The sequence below is a fragment of the Arachis hypogaea genome, chromosome 12 (genome assembly GCF_003086295.3).
Source record: "Arachis hypogaea cultivar Tifrunner chromosome 12, arahy.Tifrunner.gnm2.J5K5, whole genome shotgun sequence".
NCBI classification, from domain to species: domain Eukaryota; kingdom Viridiplantae; phylum Streptophyta; class Magnoliopsida; order Fabales; family Fabaceae; genus Arachis; species Arachis hypogaea.
In genome coordinates, this window is record NC_092047.1 from 15,233,905 (window position 1) to 15,257,068 (window position 23,164).

The 23,164-nt window shown below is 34.1% G+C and overlaps 1 protein-coding gene and 1 non-coding gene across 2 annotated transcripts; both read left to right on the forward strand.

Annotated features, from left to right (window-relative positions):
• The first annotated feature begins 2,181 nt into the window (after positions 1–2,181).
• On the forward strand, positions 2,182–3,280 carry LOC112729753 (uncharacterized). Its single transcript, XM_025779904.1, has 2 exons — positions 2,182–3,006; positions 3,257–3,280. The coding sequence occupies exons 1-2, from the start codon at positions 2,182–2,184 to the stop codon at positions 3,278–3,280; spliced, it is 849 nt and encodes a 282-aa protein (XP_025635689.1).
• Positions 3,281–11,883: 8,603 nt separating this feature from the next.
• On the forward strand, positions 11,884–11,991 carry LOC112731109 (small nucleolar RNA R71). Its single transcript, XR_003166901.1, has one exon. It is a non-coding gene; the product is annotated as a small nucleolar RNA R71 (small nucleolar RNA).
• Positions 11,992–23,164: the final 11,173 nt, after the last annotated feature.

The following is a 23,164-nucleotide window of genomic DNA, read 5'->3' on the forward strand; positions in this document are numbered from 1 at the left end:
CATTCAATCTCTACCACAATCATGGTAAAATTTTTACTATTATCAAATTGATTACATACACCAATACTAATGAATTATAACCTAATTCATCTAGTATCAATCACTAAGTTTTTAACCTAAGACTAGTAACCACAAAGTGCTATCCTAACTTGACAAGAGAAACCCAACTGGTTCAATGATTACCAAGTGCTATCCCAACTTGACAAGAAGAACTAATCCTAGTTTAACAATAACTAAATACACAAAATTTTTAGCTTTTTAATGTATCTCTCTTGCCTCTTTTTTCTCATGTCTTTTTCATTTTTTACCTCACCATAATTTATCTTTTTCTCAATTATAGAATGATAAATATCAGATAGCCATAACAATAAAATCTAAAATGAAGCACAAAGATAAAAAAATAATAATTCTACATGTATGAGATAATGCTCTGAATTTTTTACTTTATTTTCTTTATCTTCAAATATTGTTAAGAGTCCGCTATATAGTAAGAAGCTTGCTTCATTAAATTGGTTCACAATCTTTTTATTTTTCTTGCTAATTCTGTCCGTTGTAGCTATTTTTTTTTTTTGGGCATGCATTACTTTTTTATTTTATTTCACCACTTTTACCGTCTTTGTAGCTACTCCACTAACTTTTGTTGTTCATACATTTTGTTTTTACTCTATCAACTTCTGAAATTTGATCTTTTGATACCCTTAGTGCAATGTTGTTGTCCTTGTATCCTTGTTACTCTCTATAATATTGTCAAATGTCCCATTTGCTTTTTTCTTCGTTGTTTTTTTTTTCTTCGTTGTTCAAACCATTAACTTTCAGAACCTTCTCTCTTGGCATGGTGAATCGGATTTTTGGTCATTATTTTTCATTGGGCTAAGATTTAGCTTTGAGACTTGTGAAGTATCTTTTTTATTCTCCATTATGTGTGTTAAGATTAATGTATTGGGTCTACAATACTCTTAAACCGATCAGCACACTTTTGGGCCTTTAACCCAATAATAATATTTATCATCATATTATCTTATTAAAATTAATTCTAATTTAACAATATATTTTATACTAATAATTAATTTTAATAGTGAATGAGTAAAGTATCATTTTTATCCCCAACGTTTGGGGTAAATTCTATTTGTGTTCCTAACGTTTAAATCGTTCTATTTGTATCCCTAACGTTTGTAAAAATGATTCAATGTTATCTTGCCGTCAATTACACATCATGAGCGTTTTAGTTTGAGTTTTAAAAATCTCTTCTTGAAGTTAGAATACAAATGTCTGGGATAGAATCGATGATCTACTCCGAAAAATAGCTCATCAAATGTTGAAACTAATTCCTACAACATTTATATAATTTACTTTTCTAGGGACATAATTGAATCTAAATACAAATAGTGGGTATAATATTAAAATCGAACACATCCAAGTGAGACCTAATTAAGAATGAATACATCCAAGTGAGAATAATTGAAAAATATAATCTGATTTGTTAGTATAATTAATAGTAGGATAATATTGAATCACTTTTATAAACGTTAAAGATACAAATAGGACGATTTAAACGTTAGGGACACAATAGAACTTACCCCAAACGTTGAGGACAAAAACGATACTTTACTCATAGTGAATTTTAGTGTACACTTAATATAATTATTAAATTATAACTAGTTAATAAGAACTTATTTTTTATTTATTTGATTTTTGTATAAGTCTTTTTTTTTACTTTATGTTAATTTTTTTTATTTTTTAGATTTACTAAAGATAAAAAAATAATATGAATAGTTATATCTCTAATAAATATAATTTTAAAAAATAATAAATTATATTTAATTAAATAAAAATTGATAGAGATTAATTAAGTCAAATGAACTAATTTTGAATATTTTATTGATCATAATAAAAAATGTTCATGTCAATTAATTATTACAAGTGACATTTAACAAATGACATCAGCATTACACTAATGATTGTAATATAGAAGCTAAGCATTAAGCATAGACTAATAAGAGTAATGCTTTTAGAAGTTAGAAATTTAATTATTAGTAGATTCTTTTAAAGAAGTCAAGGACCAAATTAACTGGTCAAATAAATTTTAATGATTAAATTGGCCATTGCCTCTGCAGGAATCGATATTGTAGATTGATCAATTTTGGTCTGTCGCACTCAGAAGAAGCTAATAACCATTGAATAATGGATGCAGATGGCAGAAATGTTGAGAATGGTATCGAGATTTCCGTAGTGGAACCAAAGGGAATATTGGAAGAGATGTCACAGGCTACCCGACTGTTAGGGGTTCAGCTGCCAACATTGGAAATAAAGATTCAACGTCCAAGTCACAGGTCCAAGATCCAAAAGGTTCCTGCTTTTTTGCGTGAAAAATCCAACTTTTCTAGGTACTGTTCACCCAGAATGATCTCACTTGGTCCCATCCATCACCGTGAGCAAAATGGTGATCTCCAGCTGGGACAACAATTCAAATACCTTTGGGCTTTCCGTTATATTGAGCAATTCGCCCGTACATCAGGTAGAAAAGACACTGAAGATGCAAAAGTGTTTCTGTATGGAACTGTAACACAACACCTTCAAGAATTGAGGAATCTGTTCAGTAAGGACGTGACTGAAGGGTACAACAATGAGGAGCTAGTACAGATGTTGGTTGTGGATGGATGTGCTTTGCTCTATTTTATGTGCAAAATTGATGATCGAGATTCAAGACCGTTGATGCTCAAGTTTGATCAGTTGTGGTGTATATGGAGAGAGATTATCTTGTTGGAAAACCAACTTCCAGCAAAATTGTTGAACTTACTTACCGGTGGTTCCCGATTTCAGTTGAACAGGATACTGTTCCGTTTTCTATCCATGTGCCTACCAAAGAAGAAACAAGATTTAGTCACCTTTTCTCAAAGATATGACGAGGATAACGTACCAACTCATCTACTGGACTATATTCTCTCATATTACACGGACTATATTCTCTCATATTACACTTATGAAGGTAGTCGATCCCAAAAAGAGGTACATTTCCCGTGGTGTCCTCGAATTTGCGTACGTATGCTCCCTACTATCATTATTTCATCAATAGAAACGGTATTTCGACCATTCTTTAATATAAAGAAGGCATTTCGATCTCTCTTTCCAGAAGCAGATTATTGGCATAGATATAAGAACATAGGGATCTTAAAAAAGCGGGTATTCAAGTGAAAGTAAGCCAAAATGATCAATGGAAATGGCTTAACATTTCTTTCACCTCCAACTTGTTTAGCAGACATTTGATGCTTCCAGGGATTAATGACCTCACACCTTATCTCTATCACAACTTGATTGCATATGAAATGTGTCCGGACTTTTAGAGAAAAGGACAAATAGGTCCCTGACCTTTTGTCCCGCGGACATTTTCGTCCCTGACTATTGAAAAATACTTTTAAGTCCCTGACTTTTACAAAATTTGGAAGGATCAGTCTCTGACGGAGGCATATGGACGGAGAGACTGATCCGTCCAAATTTTGTGAAGGTCAGGGACTTAAAAGTATTTTTCAATGGTCAGAGACAAAAATGTTCACAAAACAAAAAGTCAGGGACCTATTTGTCCTTTTCTCGGACTTTTATCACGACTTCGAATTTTGCTCCTACTTTTCTTTGATGGATTCCTTGATTGATGACGCCGAGGATGTGAAAGATCTCAGAGCAGCTGGTGTCCTCCAAAATTTGCTTGGAAGCGATGAAGACATGGCCAAACTCTTCAATGAACTAGGCCATGTATTGCCACACAAACATCTCAACGACTATAGCTATAACAATAAATATGATATAGTCAGGCGTCAAATCGATGAGCATTACAGAAACAAAGGGAAGTCTTGGTTGGCTCAATTACGCAGCACTTACTTCACCCCATGGTCTTACGTTACCTTTTTTGCTGCTCTGTCTGCGTTGGTTCTTACTTTTCTCCAAACATTGTACACTATACATCCTAAGAATTGAAATTCATATTAGTCTCATCAAGTATGTAGGTCAGTACTAAGTATTAAGGTCAAAATATAAAGTGTGACATCCTCACCACAATAAGTTATTATGGTTTGCAACGAATTGTGGTAGAAAAAGAAAAAAAATGTTATGTAAGGTTTTTTTTTCCCTTTTTTTTGTCTTTTTGTTTTGCATGATGTGTTGTAATGTTACGGTGCTATTGATTCGACCAAATTATTTAAATAATTAGGTTAAATTTGTCTAATAACTTTTCTTTTTAAATATTCACAAATCTTATTAAACTTTTCTCAAATTTAAAATCCAAAAGGTCTTGATTTTAATTTATCAATTTAATTTATTTGATTTTGAAAAAAACAAAAATAATTAAATTCAAAGAAATGAATAACTAAACAAAATTTTCTTTTAAAAAAAATAAAAATTTATTTTACATTGATAAACTATGTTTAAATTAAATATAATTTAAAAGTTTTAGTTCTTTTAAATTCAATGAAATGGCTCTAATTTAAAATTTTAGAATGCATATGGCAAAGAAGGATCCGGACATTTTAAAACAAATTCTTATTGAACATGGTATAGACTATAGAGTCACATTAGTTGTTAAGATGACATCCCATTGTGTTAGTCGAAAATAATTAATTTCGAAGAGGGGTTGGATTTGAGATTTAGCAAGCATGTCTCCTAAAAGGAAAGGTCTGCATCGAGGAAGTTTATAGTAGGAAATATGGAGCAAGAGTTAGAACTCCCACGTTTGGTCAGCAAGATGTTCAAAATGTGAAGTCGAAAGATCCAAGTTTCAAAGGTTGTTCTTAATGGTTACTTTTGTCAAGCAAAAGGAGCGGGAATGGTTACTGATGGATTAATGAACATAGAGGTTACATTTCAATCTAATTGGTGGAAGATTTTTATAAATAGGAGAAGACTCAAAGGAACAGGGGTTGGAACTTTGTTTCAGAAAATACTCAAGCACGCTTATATCCTAGCGACTTATTGAGTCTGCGTTCGAGTTACTTTTTTGTAGGGTTCCTTCCACTGTTTTTACATTTTTATTTACATTTTATGCAAATTTTACTGTTCTTGCCATTTTATTTTTCAAGCAACATTTAATTTCTTTGTTCAATTTTACATTTCAAGTACTTTATTTTTAATTTTAAAAGTCCTTTGATCTGATCAAAGGCATTTTACTGTTTTATTTTAATTCAATGCAATTCATTTCAAATTTAGTCAATTTATTTTCAAAGTCTTTTGTCCATCTTTAGATTTTCTTAAGTTTTGTTCAAATCGAAAAGTCCTTTGATGTACTTTAAGAAAACTGGTACTCACAAAGAGGAGTAGGTTTTGCTTCCAGACCATTAGATATCGAACCACATTCGATTTGCTAAAAATTGACAAAACAAATTGTCACGGATCCCAATGGGACAATTTGAGAAGTTAAGTGTGTCAAATGATTTTATGTGGCCATAGTGTATGCAATTAAGTGAAAGGATTCTACATATGGCGGATGAGGTTTCTAATATTAATGGTGGTTCATCTATAAATGATAATGCACCAGTAGTTGCACAACCCTCGAACGTTACTTCACGTTCGGAGGGGATTATTGTAAGTGAAAGTGTGGTGGTTACCAGTGTCCAGACTGGGAATAGTGGGTATAATACACACCCACGTGGTAACATAATACCGACACAACCCCAAGTAACCGCTGGTTGGCCTTCTTACGGCCTTCCTCCAGGTTATACACCACCAGTAAGTGGTTTTTCCTCTCTGATTAGATTTGGAGGCACAGTTGGGATGAATAGTGTTCAAATGCCACAGTAATATCCCGAGTATTCTCGAGATTATAATGTGGGTTCTACATCGAATGCTTTCAATTCAATGGCAGTATTTCGACAACATGTAGAAGAAAGTCATCATGATTTGGTTAATTTGTTAACCCAACAAATGACCACAATCCTGAATCCTATGATGGCAGATCACGAGACGAAGTTTGAACATCTCGCAAGGCAAGTAGAGCGGATTGTTCGAATTGTTGACTATGATGAAGGTGAACGGTAAGATATGAGAGGAAACCAGGAGGATATTGAAATTTTGTTTCAAAATGAAAATGATGCTCTTAGGGCCAGGGAGAATCCTCAAATAATTCATCGTGGCCGAAATGCTGATGACTCATTGGCTCGATTACGTGCTAATCAAGTTGGTGAGCGTTATCAGGTTACGAAAATTGTGGAGGATGTACTTAATAGGTGGTGCACGAAATTGCAATCACACCTTTGCAACTCCGTACAACTAACCAGCAAGTGCACTGGGTCGTTCAAGTAATAAACCTTACGCGAGTAAGGGTCGATCCCACGGAGATTGCCGGCTTGAAGCAAGCTATGGTCATTCTGTAAATCTTAGTTAGGCGGATTCAATTGGTTATAAGTTTTGATAATTGAAAGATAAATAAAACGTAAATTAAAATAAAGATACTTATGTAATTCATTGGTGGGAATATCAGATAAGCGTTTGGAGATGCTTTGTTGCTTCTGAACCTCTGCTTTCCTATTGTCTTCATCCAATCATGCGTGCTCCCTTCCATGGCAAGCTGTATGTTGGTGGATCACCGTTGTCAATGGCTACCATCCGTCCTCTCAGTAAAAATGGTCCAGGTACGGTTTCTGTACGGCTAATCAACTGTCGAATTTCTCGTCTCGGATGAAAAATACCAGGCACAGCTACCGCACGGCTAATCATCTGTCAGTTCTCACTTGTGTCGGAATAGGATCTCTCTATCCTTTTGCACACTGTCACTGCACCCAACATTCATGAGTTTGAAGCTCGTCACAGTCATCCCGTCCCAGATCCTACTCAGAATACCACAGACAAGGTTTAGACTTTCCAGATCTCAGGAATGCTGCCAATTGGTTCTAGCCTCTACCATGAAGGTTCTAATCTCACGGATTAGAATGCTCTGTTGTCAGGAGAGGCAAGTCAAATCCGTGGATCAGAGACCCAAGAGACTATACTCCGGCTGTCGTCCAATGACTACGTTGAACATCATGTAAACCGCTTGTAGTTGTCAGGCATGCGAATCTTGGCTAAGCGAGTAACGAAGATAGTGGGTGATTGTCACGGGTCACCCCTTCATTCTGACTTAACTGAATTAAGTACGAGAGTATATCTTGGAGAAGAAGTAAGCGTGAATTGAAAGAGAAACAATAGTACTTGCATTAATTCATGAAGAACAGCAGAGCTCCGTACCTTAATCTATGAGGTGTAGAAACTCCACCGTTGGAAAATACATAAGAGAAAATAGCCTAGGCATGGCCGTGTGGCCAGCCTCCAAATGTGAAAATGGCATAAGCTTTAAGTCCAAAAAGATCCCAATATAGTAGGAAAGACTAGTATTTATACTAAACTAGTTACTAAGGATTACAAAAATTGAGTAACTAAAGTGCAGATAGTGCAGAAATCCACTTCTGGGGCCCACTTGGTGTGTGCTTGGGCTGAGTATTGAGCTTTACACGTACATAGGCCTTTTCTGGAGTTAAATGCCAGCTTGGATGCCAGTTTGGGCGTTTAACTCCAGTTCTGGTGCTAGTTCCAGCGTTTTACGCCAGAAAAGGTTCTCTGACTGGCGTTGAACGCCAGTTTAGGCCATTAAATCTCGTGAAAAGTATGGACTATTATATATTGCTGGAAAGCCCAAGATGTCTACTTTCCAACGCAATTGAGATCGCATCAATTGGGCTTCTGTAGCTCCAGAAAATTTACTTTGAGTGCAGGAGGGTCAGAATCCAACAGCATCTGGAGTCCTTTCTCAGCCTCTGAATCAGACTTTTGCTCAAGTCCCTCAATTTCAGTCAGAAAATACCTGAAATTATAGAAAAATACACAAACTCATAGTAAAGTCCAGAAATGTGATTTTTGCATAAAAACTAATAAAAATATAATAAAAAGTAACTAAAACATGCTAAAAACTATCTAAAAACAATGCCAAAAAGCATATAAATTATCCGCTCATCACAATGCCAAACTTAAATTATTGCTTGTCCCCAAGCAACTAAAAACAAAATAGGATAAAAAGAAGAGAAAATACAATAAATTTCAAAATATCAATGAAGCTTAGTTCTAATTAGATGAGCGGGACTAGTAGCTTTTTGCTTCTGAACAGTTTTGGCATCTCACTTTATCCTTTGAAGTTCAGAATGATTGGCATCCATAGGAACTCAAAATTCAGATAGTGTTATTGATTCTCCTAGTTTAGTATGTTGATTCTTGAACACAGCTACTTTATGAGTCTTGGCCGTGACCCTAAGCATTTTGTTTTCCAGTATTACCACCGGATACATAAATGCCACGGACACATAACTGGGTGAACCTTTTCAGATTGTGACTCAGCTTTGCTAGAGTCCCCAGTTAGAGGTGCCCAGAGTTCTTAAACACACTCTTTTTGCTTTAGATCACGACTTTAACCACTTAGTCTCAAGCTTTTCACTTGGACCTTCATGACACAAGCACATGGTTAGGGACAACTTGATTTAGCCACTTAGGCCAGGATTTTATTCCTTTTGGGCCCTCCTATCCATTAATGCTCAAAGCCTTGGATCCTTTTTACCCTTGCCTTTTAGTTTAAAGGGTTATTAGCTTTTTGCTCTTGCCTTTTGGTTTAAAGAGCTATTGGCTTTTTCTGCTTGCTTTTTCTTTTTCTTTCTTTTTCTTTATTTTTCGCCATTTTTTTTCCGCAAGCTTTGTGTTTTTCACTGCTTTTTCTTGCTTCAAGAATCAATTTTATGATTTTTCAGATTATCAATAACATTTCTCTTTTTTCATTATTCTTTCAAGAGCCAACAATTTTAACATTCATAAACTTCACTATAAAAAATATGCATTGTTCAAGCATTCATTCAGAAAACAAAAAGTATTGCCACCACATCAAAATAATTAAACTATTTTCAAGATAGAATTCGAAATTCATGTACTTCTTTTTTCTTTTTCAGAAAATATTTTTTTATTTAAGAAAGGTGAAAGATTCATGGAACATTCATAGCTTTAAGACATAGACATTAAACACTAATGATCATGTAATGAAGACACAAACATAGTCAAAACATAAAGCATAAAAACCAAAAACAGAAAAGAAAATAAACAAGGAGATTAAAGAACGGGTCCACCTTAGTGATGGTGGCTTCTTCTTCCTCTTGAAGAACCAATGGAGTTCTTGAGCTCCTCTATGTATCTTCCTTGCCTTTGTTGCTCCTCTCTGATTTCATGGAGGATGATGGAGTGCTCTTGGTGCTCCACTCTTAGTTGCTCCATGTTGGAACTCAATTCTCCTAAAGAGGTGTTGAGTTGCTCCCAATAGTTGTGTGGAGGGAAATGCATCCCTTGAGGCATCTCAGGAATTTCTTGATGAGGGACTTCCTCATACTCTTGTTGAGGTCCATGAGTGGGCTCTCTTATTTGCTCCATCCTCTTTCTAGTGATGGGCTTTTGAGATGAATCTCTCCATCTCCCATGACTCGGAGGTGGAAGCAACTGCCTTCTCTTTCCTCTTTCTAGAGGTTTCTCCAGTCTTAGGTGCCATTAATGGTTATGGAAAAACAAAAAGCAAAGCTTTTTTTCATACCAAACTTAAAAGGTTTTGCTTGTCCTCGAGCAAACTAAGATAGAAGGGAGTAGAAGAAAAATGATGCAATTAATTTTGAAAACTTATTACTGTATACAAGAAAAATTAAAAAGAGTTGAAAAGAATTTGAAAAGATATGTACGTTTTGAAAATGTTTTGGAAGGAATTGAAAATAATTGAAAAAAGAATTGGAAAGATTATTAATATTTGAAAATAGAAATTGAAAGATGAACGTTTAAAATATGTTTAATGCAAAAAATTATGAATTAAAACATGAAAAATTGAAAAAAAAATCGAATTGGAAACAAAATTACCTCCCTTGTGTCATCATGGTGTTAAACGCCCAAAATGCTATCCATTCTGGCGTTTAACGCCCACTTGACTGCCTCTTTGGGCATTTAACGCCCAGCCAGATACCATGGCTGGCGTTAAATGCTAGGAATTCTTCTTTACTGGGCGTTTTTCTGAACGCCCAGAATGCTGCCATTTCTGGCGTTAAACGCCCATTCTGCTATCCTTACGGTCTTACAGGGTGTGCTGTTTTTGATGCTATTTTTGATTCCGCTTTAATTCTGTAGCTATTTTTATGACTCCATATGATCATCAACCTAAAGAAAACATAACATGGCAATGGAAAATAAATGTCTATAAAAAAATAAATATAATTAAATAACATTGGTTTGCCTCCCAATAAGCGCTTCTTTAATGTCAATAGCTTGACAGCGAGCTCTTAGTGAGCTTCACAGAGACTCAGAGCTTAATGGTGGCCTCCCAACACCAAACTTAGAGTTTGAATGTGAGAGCTCTGCTAGACTCTGTATTGAGAGAAGCTTTTCATGCTTCCTCTCCATGGTTACAGAGGAAGATCCTTGAGCCTTAAACACAAGGTAGTCCTCATTCAGTTGCAGGACTAACTCTCCTCTGTCCACATCAATCACAGCTCTTGCTGTGGCTAGGAAGGGCCTTCCAAGGATGATGCATTCATCCTCATCCATCCCAGTGTCTAGGATTATGAAGTCAGCAGGGATGTAAAGGCCTTCAACCTTCACTAAGACATCCTCTACAAGTCTATAAGCCTGTTTTATTGATTTGTCTGGCATCTCTAGTGAGATTCTTACAGCTTGTGCCTCAAAGATCCCCAGTTATTCCATTACAGAGAGTGGCATGAAGTTTATACCTGACCCCAGGTCACACAAAGCCTTCTCAAAGGTCATGGTACCTATGGTACAAGGTATTAAGAACCTTCTGGGATCCGGTTTCTTCTGAGGTAATTTCTGCTGAACCAAGGCATTCAGTTTCATGATTGTTCCTAGATACCGAGCAACTTGCTCTTCAATAATATCTTCATCCTCTTCAGAGGAAGAATACTCATCAGAGCTCATGAATGGCAACAGTAAGTTCAGTGGAATCTCTATGGTCTCTGTATGAGTCTCAGATTCCTTTGGTTCCTCATTAGGGAACTCCTTAGTGGTCAGTGGACGTCCATTGAGGTCTTCCTCACTAGAAATCACTGCCTCCTCCTCCTCTATAGGTTCGGCCACTTTGGATATATTGATGGCCTTACACTCTCTCTTTGGATTCTCTTCTGTATTGCTTGGGAGAGTACTAGGAGGAGTTTCAATAACTCATTTACTCAGCTGACCCACTTGTGCCTCCAAATTTCTGATGGAGGACCTTATTTTAGTCATAAAACTGAGAGTGGTCTTTGATAGATCAGAGACTATGGTTGCTAAGTTAGAGAGGCTCTACTTAGAATTCTCTGTCTGTTGCTGAGAAGATGATGGAAAAGGCTTGCTATTGCCAAACCTATTTCTCCCACCATTATTATTATTGAAGCCTTGATTAGGCTTCTGCTGATCCTTCCATGAGAAATTAGGATGATTCCTCCATGAAGGATTGTAAGTGTTTCCATAGGATTCTCCCATGTAATTCACTTCTTCTATTGCAGGATTCTCAGGGTCATAAGCTTCTCCTTCAGAGGAGGCTTCTTTAGTACTACCGGATGCAGCTTGTAATCCAGTCAGGTTCTGAGAAATCATATTGACTTTCTGAGTCAATATTTTGTTCTGAGCCAATATGGCATTCAGAGTGTCAATCTTAAGAACTCCTTTCTTCTGAGTCATCCCATTATTCACAGGATTTCTTTCAGAAGTATACATGAACTGGTTATTTATAACCATCTCAATGAGTTCCTGGGCTTCTGCAGGGGTTTTCTTCAGATGAAGAGATCCACCAGCAGAGTGGTCCAATGACATCTTGGACAATTCAAACAGACCATCATAGAATATACATAAGATGCTCCATTCTGAAAGCATGTCAGAAGGACACTTTCTGATTAATTGCTTGTATCTTTCCCAAGCTTCATAGAGGGATTCATCTTCCTTCTGTCTGAAGGTTTGGACTTCCACTCTAAGCTTACTCATCTTCTGAGGTGAAAAAATTTGGCCAAGAAAGTATTGACTAACTTTTTCTAAGAGTTCAGGCTTTCTCTAGGTCGTGAGTCTAACCATATCCTAGCTCTGTCTCTTACATCAAAGGGAAAAATCATAAGTCTGTAGACCTCGGGATCAACCCCATTGGTCTTAACAGTGTCACAGATTTGTAAGAATTCAGCTAAGAACTGATGAGGATCTTCCAATGGAAGTCCATGAAACTTGCAATTCTGCTGCATTAGAGAAACTAATTGAGGCTTAAGCTCAAAGTTGTTTGCTCCAATGGCAGAAATTGAGATGCTTCTTCTATAGAAGTTGGAAGTTGGTGCAGTAAAGTCACTAAGCATCTTCCTTGCATCTCTAACATTGTTGTTGGGTTCGGCTGCCATGTCTGCTTCTTTTTCAAAATTCTCTGTTAGATCCTCTCCAGAGTGTTGTGCTTTAGCTTCTCTTAGCTTCCTCTTCAGAGTCTTTTTAGGTTTAGTATCAGCTTCAACAAGAATGTCTTTATCCCTGTTCTTGCTCATATGAAAAAGAAGAGAATAGAAAAGAAGAGGAATCCTCTATGTCACAGTATAGAGATTTCTTTATGTGTCAGAAGAAAAGAAGAATAGAATAAAGAAGGAAGAAGAAGAAATTCGAACACACACACACACAGAGAGAGAAAGAGAGAGAGAGAGAAATAGAGAGAGAGAGAGAGAGAGAGAGAGAAAGAGTATTCGAATTATAAGATGAGTAGAAGAGAAGTGTTAGTAAATAAATAAAATAAATAGAAAGAGATGAGAGAGAGCGAGTATTCGAATATTAATTAAAAGAAAAGAAAAATGTTTTTGTTTTTATTTTAATTATAAGTTAGAATTCGAAATTTAAGAAAAGAAATAAAAGCAAATTGAAAATTAAATAAATTAATTAATTAAAAAGTTTTTTGAAAAATTTGTTAGTTAGTTTTCGAAATTAATGAGAGAGAAAAGTAGTTAGGTGGTTTTGAAAAAGATAAAAAATAGTAAACTTTTTTTTAAAATTAAAACAAGCAAGGCAAGTAGTTAGTTGAAAAAGATTTGAAAATAAATTTTGAAAAGATAAGAAGTTAGAAAAAGATTTTGAAATTAAAATTTTAAAAAGATAAGATTGAAATTTATTTTGAAAAAGAATTGAAAAAGAAATTAAAAAGATTTGATTTTTAAAATTAAAGTTGATGACTTGACTAACAAAAAACTAAAAGATATGATTCTAGAATTTAAAGATTGAACCTTTCTTAACAAGAAAGTAACAAACTTGAAATTTTTGAATCAAAACATTAATTGTTAGTAAAGTTTTCAAAAATATGAAATAAAAATAAGAAAACGATTTTGAAAATTTATTTAAGAAATTCAAAAATATTAAGAAAAAAAATGAAAAAGATTTGATTTTTGAAAAAGATTTGAAAAGATAAAAAATTTTTTAAATTGAAATTTTGACTTGACTAACAAGAAACAACTAAATTTTAAAAATTTTTGACCAAGTCAACTCAAAATTTCGAAAATTATGAGAAAAATAAGGAAAAAATATTTTTTTATTTTTTTTGGATTAATAAATAAAGAGAAAAACAACAAAATGACACAATACATAAAAATTTAAGATCAAACAAAAGAAAACATGCAAGAACACTTTGAATGTCGAGATGAACACCACACTACAAGAAAAAGGCGTATTTGTAACAAAAAAAATTGTTACAAAACGTCGAAATTTTGAAACAAAATTTTTTTGTAACAAAAAAAGGGCCATTGCAGTAAGTCCCGTTACAAAAAATTTTTGTAATGAAAAATGGCACTGTTACAATTCAATATGATGTTTTGTAACAATTTTTTCTGATACAAAAAACCAGAAGCCGTTATAAAAGTGGTAACAAATTTTGATCTTCAAGGTATTTTTCGTGACAATCTATTTTTTCCTATCAAAAAATTTTGTTACAAAATGTAACTTGATTTTGTAACATTTTTTTTCTTTAGTTACAAAACAGTATTTATTTTGTAATAATTTTTTTAATACAAATTACACACATAATTTATCAGATTATATTATTTTTTAATTAAAAATATATTAACTAATTTACTCAACAAGTCAACATTTATATAATATATAATAACATAGATAGTTCAAATATCTTTCATTAACTAAGATTGTTTTATAAATCTTCAACATATAAACTTTAAAGTACAAACTAACAAGACACATTAAAGAACCCTAATGAACTAGATAGATACATAGGACAAGAAAAATAAGGAATTATAAATCTCCAAAATATAAACTACAAATTACAAATTTCATTATGTTCATATAGCTCCTTTCTCATTTCTCATGGAGAAGTTCTGATAAGTGCCACACACCTGAAAATCTTAAATAAAAAAATAATAATATAAATTGTCTAAGAAAATCTTAAATAAATTGAAGTGCCATACAAGAACAGGAAAATCTTAAATAATGCAGACTCACTCTAAGAAGTAATTAAGAACTTAGTATTCAGAAAGGGAACCAATACATTGTATTGCAAATATGAGTTTAGATATAGTGTCAAGTATTGAAACCGAACTGCATGCATGAAGAAATAGAAATCCAGCACAAAGTATGAAGGTACATGAAACTAAAATCCATCCAATAACTACTAGGCTGCAACCACCACAGAATTCAATACAATCATGATTTGAAATGCAATAAAAAAAAGTAGCTCAATATAATATAATGACTAACAGTCAATGAACTTACAAGTATACAAGGCACTGCATCCCAAGTAAGGAACATTCTGCATATTCAAAAGGAATTTCTGAATCAAGCTTGGAAGAAGCACCCAATTTCATAAAAATAGAATTGATTCATATCAATTATAATTAAAACACTTTGATTCCTGTTCACACTACATGATCATTATTCATTGCATCAACTAATCCTTCTTCCTTTTCTTTTTAATTTTTCTCTCATATAAAACTTCAATATATAACAGAACTAACACTTTTCTCCCAATGTTTTCAATTCATGAGAGATACAAAGAATCTTCAACAAAAGTAATCAAATGTACTCCCACCAAAAGATAAATCTAAAAAAGTTAAGCTATTGTAATTCATCAAAAGAAGCAAACACCAGTTTCCATTGAAGTTTCATATCCATTAATGCTAAATTACTAAATTACAAGTAATAATTTGAAGTTCCAATAATACTAAATTACTAATCAGAACAAGTAAAAAAAAGTAACAAATCAGAAAAAAACTACACAGAACAATAAACAACAGCTCTAATATTCACAAGTTCTGATAATCAAAAACAATATTCCTAATCAGAATTTCTAATAAATTAAATCCTAAACTTCCATGGCATTCATAAATTAAAACAGTTAATTTCAAAATAAAATCTCCTACCTCAATGAGCCAAAACTCGGTAATTAAACGCAACAAACCATTCGTTTGTTTTTAATTCCTAGTAGCAACAACTTTTCTCTTGGAGCAGCACCAACAATGATCTCAGCACCAACCATAATTGTTTAGGAGATAAATTAGCAACACTAGAATAAAATATGCTAACATAATTAAGGCGGAAATATGACAAAGAAACAAAATGGTAACAAAGCAAGGAAGAAAATGTTACAGGTCTCATAAACGAAGGAATTAGAACCAGAACGGGAACAGTGCTACCGACAACAACGGCAGTGACATCCCCTTTATCACAACTAGCTAAACACAGAATTTTCCAGCATTCTCAAACATTTAAGAAATCAATCACATGTTCATAATAGTTCATCAGCTACCAACCAAGTTTTCAAGCATATCCTTATCATCATCAAATCACATAACCAATAAAAACCATCCTCAAACACAGCAACAAATCAATCTTATCACAATCAATCATATTTGCTATTACCAACAATTCTGACTTTCATCAATTAGCCATACATAACATTTATAGTTATTTGCATTACTCAATAAAATCTTTGGGCATTCTTAATTTAAAAGCTTTCATTTTACAAACGAACCCCTACCTCGATGTCGCAATAGCAGGATTTGACGCAGGAATCTCTATATTCCCAATTCGTGGCAGCAACAACGATTCTAGTAATATTCTCGCAGCAGAAACATTCAATAGCTCTAGACAAGGGCGGCAACACCGAACAATGACAATAATGACTCTGAAAAACTAAATGAATCAGAAACAATTGTAGAGCAAGGTAATACAGGGCAGAAACAGAGCAATTTCTTCATAAGCTTACCAAAACGGAAGGTAATAGAAACAACGTCTCCAATTTGGTCATAGCTTGGTGGCTGGCTGGCGATGGAGGAACGCCTCCTTCTGCCTCTGGTTCGTGATTCCAATGACGATGAGGGACTTGGGCAGAATCAGAATCGGCAACGTCATCTCCTCCTTCCACATGCAATGGTGACGGTAGGGGCTCCGGTGGCTAGGGCTCCGATCGGAGGCAGCAGTGGTGGCAGGACACCGCAGCGGTGAAACCCTTTTTCCTTCCCTTTGTCGATCGCGTCTTCCCTCTCTCACGCGCCTCTGGTTCTTGCGGCTGAGCCTTTCTTAGCTTCTTTCTCTCACCCACACGATAGCAGCGGCGGTGGCTGAACAGAATGAACGCGGTCTGGGCGGCGATGGCGCGGCGCAGGATGCGACGGAGCTGGCAGCGGCCGAGCGCGATGGCTCCTCTCCTTCCTCGCATCGTCCCTAGCTCGCAGCACTCTCTCCTCTCCAATCGCAACCTTCTTTCTCTCGTCTCCCTTAATCCCCGTTTTCTTTTCTTTCCTTTTTGGTTTGCTAAGGCTGTGTTGTGTCTTGTGTGTATATGGGGGAGAGGGGCTGGCAGTGGGTGAGTGAGTAACGAGAGCTAGGGTTAAATGAGTGGGGTTAGAGTTTAATTTAGTTAAATTTAAGGTTTGAATTTAATTTAGGAATTAGAGTTTTATTTGGGACAAAAAGTGAAATTAGGAATTTTCGGTAAATTAGTTTTTGGATTTATCTGAGAACTAATTAAATTTCTAAAATTATTCTAAAATATTATTTATTGTATCAAACTATTAATTGATTTGAAATCAAATATACTAATTAAAATTATAAGATAATATAATTAATTATTTTTATTTATAAAAATATTAGTATTAAATTTTGAAATCTCAATTATTTAAACCGAATCGTATAAAATTCTGCTTATTATTTTACATTTGCTAAATTTTATAATTTAAATATAGAAAATAATTCAAAAATTATAAAATCAGATAAAACTTTAAATTATTTTAAACTCAATTAATCAAAATTTGATTTAATTATCTTTAATAAAATAATTTCAGGCATTAAAATACTTAATGATAAATAAATCTAAATTAGCTCTTAATAAGATCTTCTAAAATTTCTAGATCTTACACAAAGTCTTACATTTAGTATGTTGAAACAAAATTTTTTATTAGTTACAAAGAATCTTTAAATTTTGTGACAAATAAATAACTTGTTACAAAAATATTGTATTTTGTGACAAATAGATATTTTGTTACAAAATATTTAGAACTTTTGAAATAAATAGATATTTTGTTACAAAATATTTTGAATTTTTGCAACAATATAATCTTTTGTTACAAAATATTATAACATTTTATAACAAAACAACAATTCGATACGAAAGCTAACATAATTTGTAACAAAATAAATCAAGTTGTTACAAAATATTGAAATGTTTTGTAACAAATTTTTTTATTGTTACAAAATATTCTTATTTTGTAACAATAACTAATTATTGTTACAAAAAAACTATAATTTGTAACAATTTTAAATTTGATACAAATTTTTTGTTACAAATGTTCCATTTTCTTGTAATGCCAAGAACACTTTGAAGATCAAGATGAACATCAAGAACATATTTTTGAAAATTTTTAAGAAAAGAAAGACATGCAAGACACCAAACTTAAAAATTTTTAAACTTTAGACACTAATAATTCAAAAATACATATGAAAAACAAGAAAAGACACGAAACAAGAAAAATTAAAGATCAAACAAGGAAAATCATCAAGAACAACTTGAAGATCAAAGAAGAACACAATGCATGAATTTCCGAAAATCTAAAAAATAAAAAACATGCAGTTGACACCAAACTTAAAATTTGACACTAGACTCAAACAAGAAACACGAAATTTTTTTGGTTTTATGATTTTATTAAATTTTTTTTTGAAAAAAAAAACTTAAACATAAAATAAAATTACCCAATCTAAGCAACAAGATGAACCGTCAGTTGTTCAAACTCGAACAATCCCCGGCAACGGCGCCAAAAACTTGGTGCACGGAATTGCAATCACACCTTTGCAACTCCGCACAACTAACCAACAAGTGCACTAGGTCGTCCAAGTAATAAACCTTACGCGAGTAAGGGTCGATCCCACGGAGATTGCCGGCTTGAAGCAAGCTATGGTCATCCTGTAGATCTTAGTCAGGAAAATTCAATTGGTTATAAGTTTTGATAATTGAAAGATAAATAAAACGTAAATTAAAATAAAGATACTTATGTAATTCATTGGTAGGAATTTCAGATAAGTGTTTGGAGATGCTTTGTTGCTTCTGAACCTCTGCTTTCCTATTGTCTTCATCCAATCATGCGTGCTCCCTTCCATGGCAAGCTGTATGTTGGTGGATCACCGTTGTCAATGGCTACCATCCGTCCTCTCAGTGAAAATGGTCCAGGTACGGTTTCTGTACGGCTAATCAACTGTTGGATTTTTTGTCTCGGATGAAAAATACTAGGCACAGTTACCGCACAGCTAATCATCTGTCGGTTCTCACTTGTGTCGGAATAGGATCTCTCTATCCTTTTGCACACTGTCACTGTGCCCAACATTCGTGAGTTTGAAGCTCGTCACAGTCATCCCATCCCAGATCCTACTCGGAATACCACAGACAAGGTTTAGACTTTTCGGATCTCAGGAATGCTGCCAATTGGTTCTAGCCTCTACCATGAAGGTTCTAATCTCACGGATTGGAATGCTCTGTTGTCAAGAGAGGCAAGCTAAATCCGTGGATCAGAGACCCAAGAGACTATACTCCGGCTGTTGTCCAATGACTACGTTGAACATTGACGAACGGATTTCTGCTAGTAAAGATTTTCACAAATAAACTCTCGTTGCTAGTATAGTTTCTAAACCAGCAAGGAATCCTTTCGTACAAAAGTTTGGTTGTTACAAGTAACAAAACCCAATAAAATTTATAACCGAAGTATTTAAACCTCGGGTCATCTCTAAAGGAATTATAGGGAGGTGTTCTTCTTATTGGTTTTGGGTTTTCTGAGAATTTTTAGAGTTGGGGAATGGGAAAATAAATAATTATAATTTAAAGTAATGAAAATTAAAAAGAGGTTTTATGTAAATAAAATAAAAGCCTTGACCCAGAGAAGATTAATTGGAAGTTCTATCCTTGTTGGATTTCTCAAGATTAATAGTAATGGGTTGTTGTTTCTACTTGGTTATCCTTTATGGAATAAAGGAAAGTTAAGTAGGGAGCCAACTTCTATTCACAAATCCTAATCCTCTCCCTTGGAAAGGATTAGCGTGTGTAGCCAGAGAACCAATTACAAATTAACTCATGAGTCTTCCAACTCAAGGGTCTCCAAATATTAATCAACTCCAAAATCAAGTTGGAAGCCTACTCCATTGACATGGATGCCAATTTTGCATACATGTAAAGGAAGTAGGAAGAAGACATGATAATCAAATTAATTGGAATGGAAGTAAGGATAACCAACGGATAAAGAAATTAAATAGAAAAGTATCTTTTTGCATTAATTCTAAATTAATAGAATAAATAAAAATAGAAGAGAACTAAATTAAAGGAACATTGAACCTGGAATTGAGAAGAAGAAGAAATCCTAAAATTAATAGAAATCCTAATCCTAAATCCTAAGAGAGAGTAGAGAGCCTCTCTCTCTAAAAGCTACATCTAAAAACCTAAAATTATGTATATAAAAGTTGTGTTAAAGAATGAATGGATTTTCCCACTTTATAGCCTCTAATCTGTGTTTTCTGGGCCGAAAACTGGGTCAGAAACAACCTAGAAATCGCTGGGGACGAAATCTGCCACGCTGAATTTTCATACATGCGATGCGTGCGCGTCGCCTATATGTATGGACACTATGGAAATTATATATCATTTCGAAGCCCCGGATGTTAGCTTTCCAACGCAACTGGAACCGCCTCATTTGGACCTCTGTAGCTCAAGTTATTATCAATTGAATGTGAAGAGGTCAGGCTGGACAGCTTAGCAATTTCTTCAACTTCTTGTATTCCTTCCACTTTTGCATGCTTCCTTTCCATACTCTAAGCCATTCCTCCCTTATAAATCCTGAAATCACTTAACACACATATAAAGGCATCGAATGGTAATAAGAGAGGATTAAAATTAGTAATTTAAAGGCCCAGGAAACATGTTTTCAATCATAGCACAAGATTAGGAAGAAAAATGTAAAACCATGCAATTAGTATGAATAAGTGTGCAAAGACTTGATAAAAACCACTCAATTGAGCACAAGATAAACCATAAAATAGTGGTTTATCAACCTCCCCACACTTAAACATTAGCATGTCCTCATGCTAAGCTCAACAGAAGCTATAAAGGACTGAAGAGGAATGGTAAAACTTATGAAATGCAACCTATATATGAATGCAACTATATGCAAAAATGTTTCTATCTACTTGGTTAAAAGTAAATAAGCTCTTCAAGATAAACATAAATCAGATTCCACTAATTTAAATCATACAATAGAAGACAAGAAAACTTGTAAGAAGATAGCTCATAAAAGCAGGGAACATAGAATCAAGCATTGAACCCTCACTGGTAGTGTATATCACTCTAACTCTCTCAAGTGTCTAGGGTCTATTCCACTATACTCTTCTCTAATCATGCTTTCTAAACTTTGTTCTTCATCTAACCAATCAACAAACATTTAGTATACCAATGCAAATATCATGAGGTCTTTTCAGGGTTGTAATGGGGCTAAGGTAAGGGTGAGGATATATGTATGGCTAAGTGAGCTATAATATGAATCTTTGAGTAACCTAAGCTATCACCTAACATACACACACTCTATGTAACTCTAAATTCATGCCTAGCTACCCATAATTCTCACTTTTCATTTCATACTCATGCATCAATTTTTCTTTTAATTTTATTACATATGCATTGATTTTTTTATTAACTTAAATTTGCATTGGGGTAATTTTGTCCCCTTATTTATTTATTTATTTATTGAATATTTTTTGTTTTTTTTTTTAAATATAAAAGCAAACATAACTTATCAATGCATATGGATTTTTAATTTTTCTGTTTCACATGAGTAGGCACCCAAATTTCCAATATTTTATCAATTGTAAAAACATAACACATTCCCTTGTTAACCCATGTTCCCACAATTTTCTCACACTTAGTTGATACACAATCTCTATCTTAAGCTAACCAAAGATTCAATTGGGGTGATTACTTATTTTTTCGCTTAAGGCTAGTGATGTGGTAAAATATAGAACAAATGGGGATTAAAAGGCTCAAAGTAGCTAACAAAGGTAAATGGAAGGGTAGGCTATTTGGGATAAGTGAGCAAAAATAAGTAATGGCCTCAATCATATGCAAGCATGTAAATACACTAAACAATGGACATATAGAATGGAACAAAGTAAAGATTGCAATCATAGAGAAGAAAACACACAAGAATAAAATATTATGGTTAAATAATGTAACCATGTAATTAAGCTCAAATCTCACAGGTTGTGTGTTCTAGCTTTAAACCATGTTCCAAATTACAATCTTCAAACAAGCTTATTTAAAAGGTTTTAATTTAAATTAGTGAAATATTATAAAATAGAGTCTTGAAACGAATTTTATTTCTTTAACCAAGCAAACATACATGCAAACAAGTATTATCATGCAATCTATTCTATTTAACAAAAGAAAAACTAAAATATTGGTGTTAAGAAAAAGAGATTATCTCTGGAAGTCAGGTACTGACCAACCTCCCCACACTTAAAGCTTGGCACCGTCCTCGGTGCCATCTGTCAGGAATAAAGGGGGGCTGGTAGCAGCATCTCCACAGTCGGGATTGTCATGGCTCCCGGTGCTGGTAGGTGAGGTAGAGTCCAGAGTGTCTGGTTCTTCTTCAGGTGGGTGGTTTCCAACAATTAGCTCCTTGAGATATGTAAATTGGCGCTTGTTACGGCGCTCTATTCGCCTTGCCTGCCGGTCAAGCCGGTCCAACCTCTGAAGTATCTGTAGGAGTAGCTGATTTGTTGAAGGTGCTTGTGCTTTTTGTTCTTTTCCTTGCCGGTGACTTGTTAGAGGCTCTCTCTGTACCCTTCCTGGTGGTCATCCTGAAAAGGGAGAAGAGAAAGGGACATGAGTTCAAAGGGATAGAGTAAGGAAGAGGACAGTATAAGTGATAATCATGCCAAGGTAAAGAAGAATGTCATTAACACATGGTCGCGACTCCATGCAATTAGGACATCAATGGAAATATAGCATGATAAATTGAGGCAATTAAATGCAAGATGTTTATTGGCATGCTGGCAAAGGCATGAGTAGCATAGATCAAGCATTAAAAGCCAAAATGTATTATTAGTCGTAACAAACTAACAATAACATTTGTATTGACAATTATATTTAATTAATAAAATTTTGGAAGAATTTTGTGAAAAAAGGCATTAGAGCGAAATGATAGAATAATTAAGAATTCATAATGCTATACGGGCTTTTCACAAACACTTGGTATGCATGTAAAATATGTTAAGGAAAGTATTAAATTTGAACATGCAAACAATCCAAAAATAATTAGTGATAATTGTCAAACAACTCCTTAATAATCCACAAGCAATTATAGAAAAAAACAATCACCCAATTAGATTTCTAACACTAAGTAAAATAATGCAAAAATAAATAAATAATAAGAAGAGAAGAAAGAAAATAGAAAGAAAAAAAACTTTGCGAAGAAGGTGACAAAGAGAGATAATGGAGAATATGAGGTGAAGAAGATATGATGGAAGGGGGAAGATGAAGAAAAAGTAAAGGAAGAAGAAGGAGAAAAAGAATGGATAATAAAGAAGAAAGAAATAAGGATTAGAAAAGAAAAGATAAGAAAAGTGGCGGTGCATGGATCTGGTGGTGTTGCGCTAGTGA

Coding starts and splice junctions, on each gene's coding strand:
- LOC112729753 (XM_025779904.1), top strand. CDS start 2,182: ATGGATGCAGATGGCAGAAATGTTGAGAATGGTATCGAGATTTCCGTA. Junction 3,007..3,256: donor GTAGTCGATCCCAAAAAGAG/GTACATTTCCCG, acceptor CTTGTTTAGCAG/ACATTTGATGCTTCCAGGGA.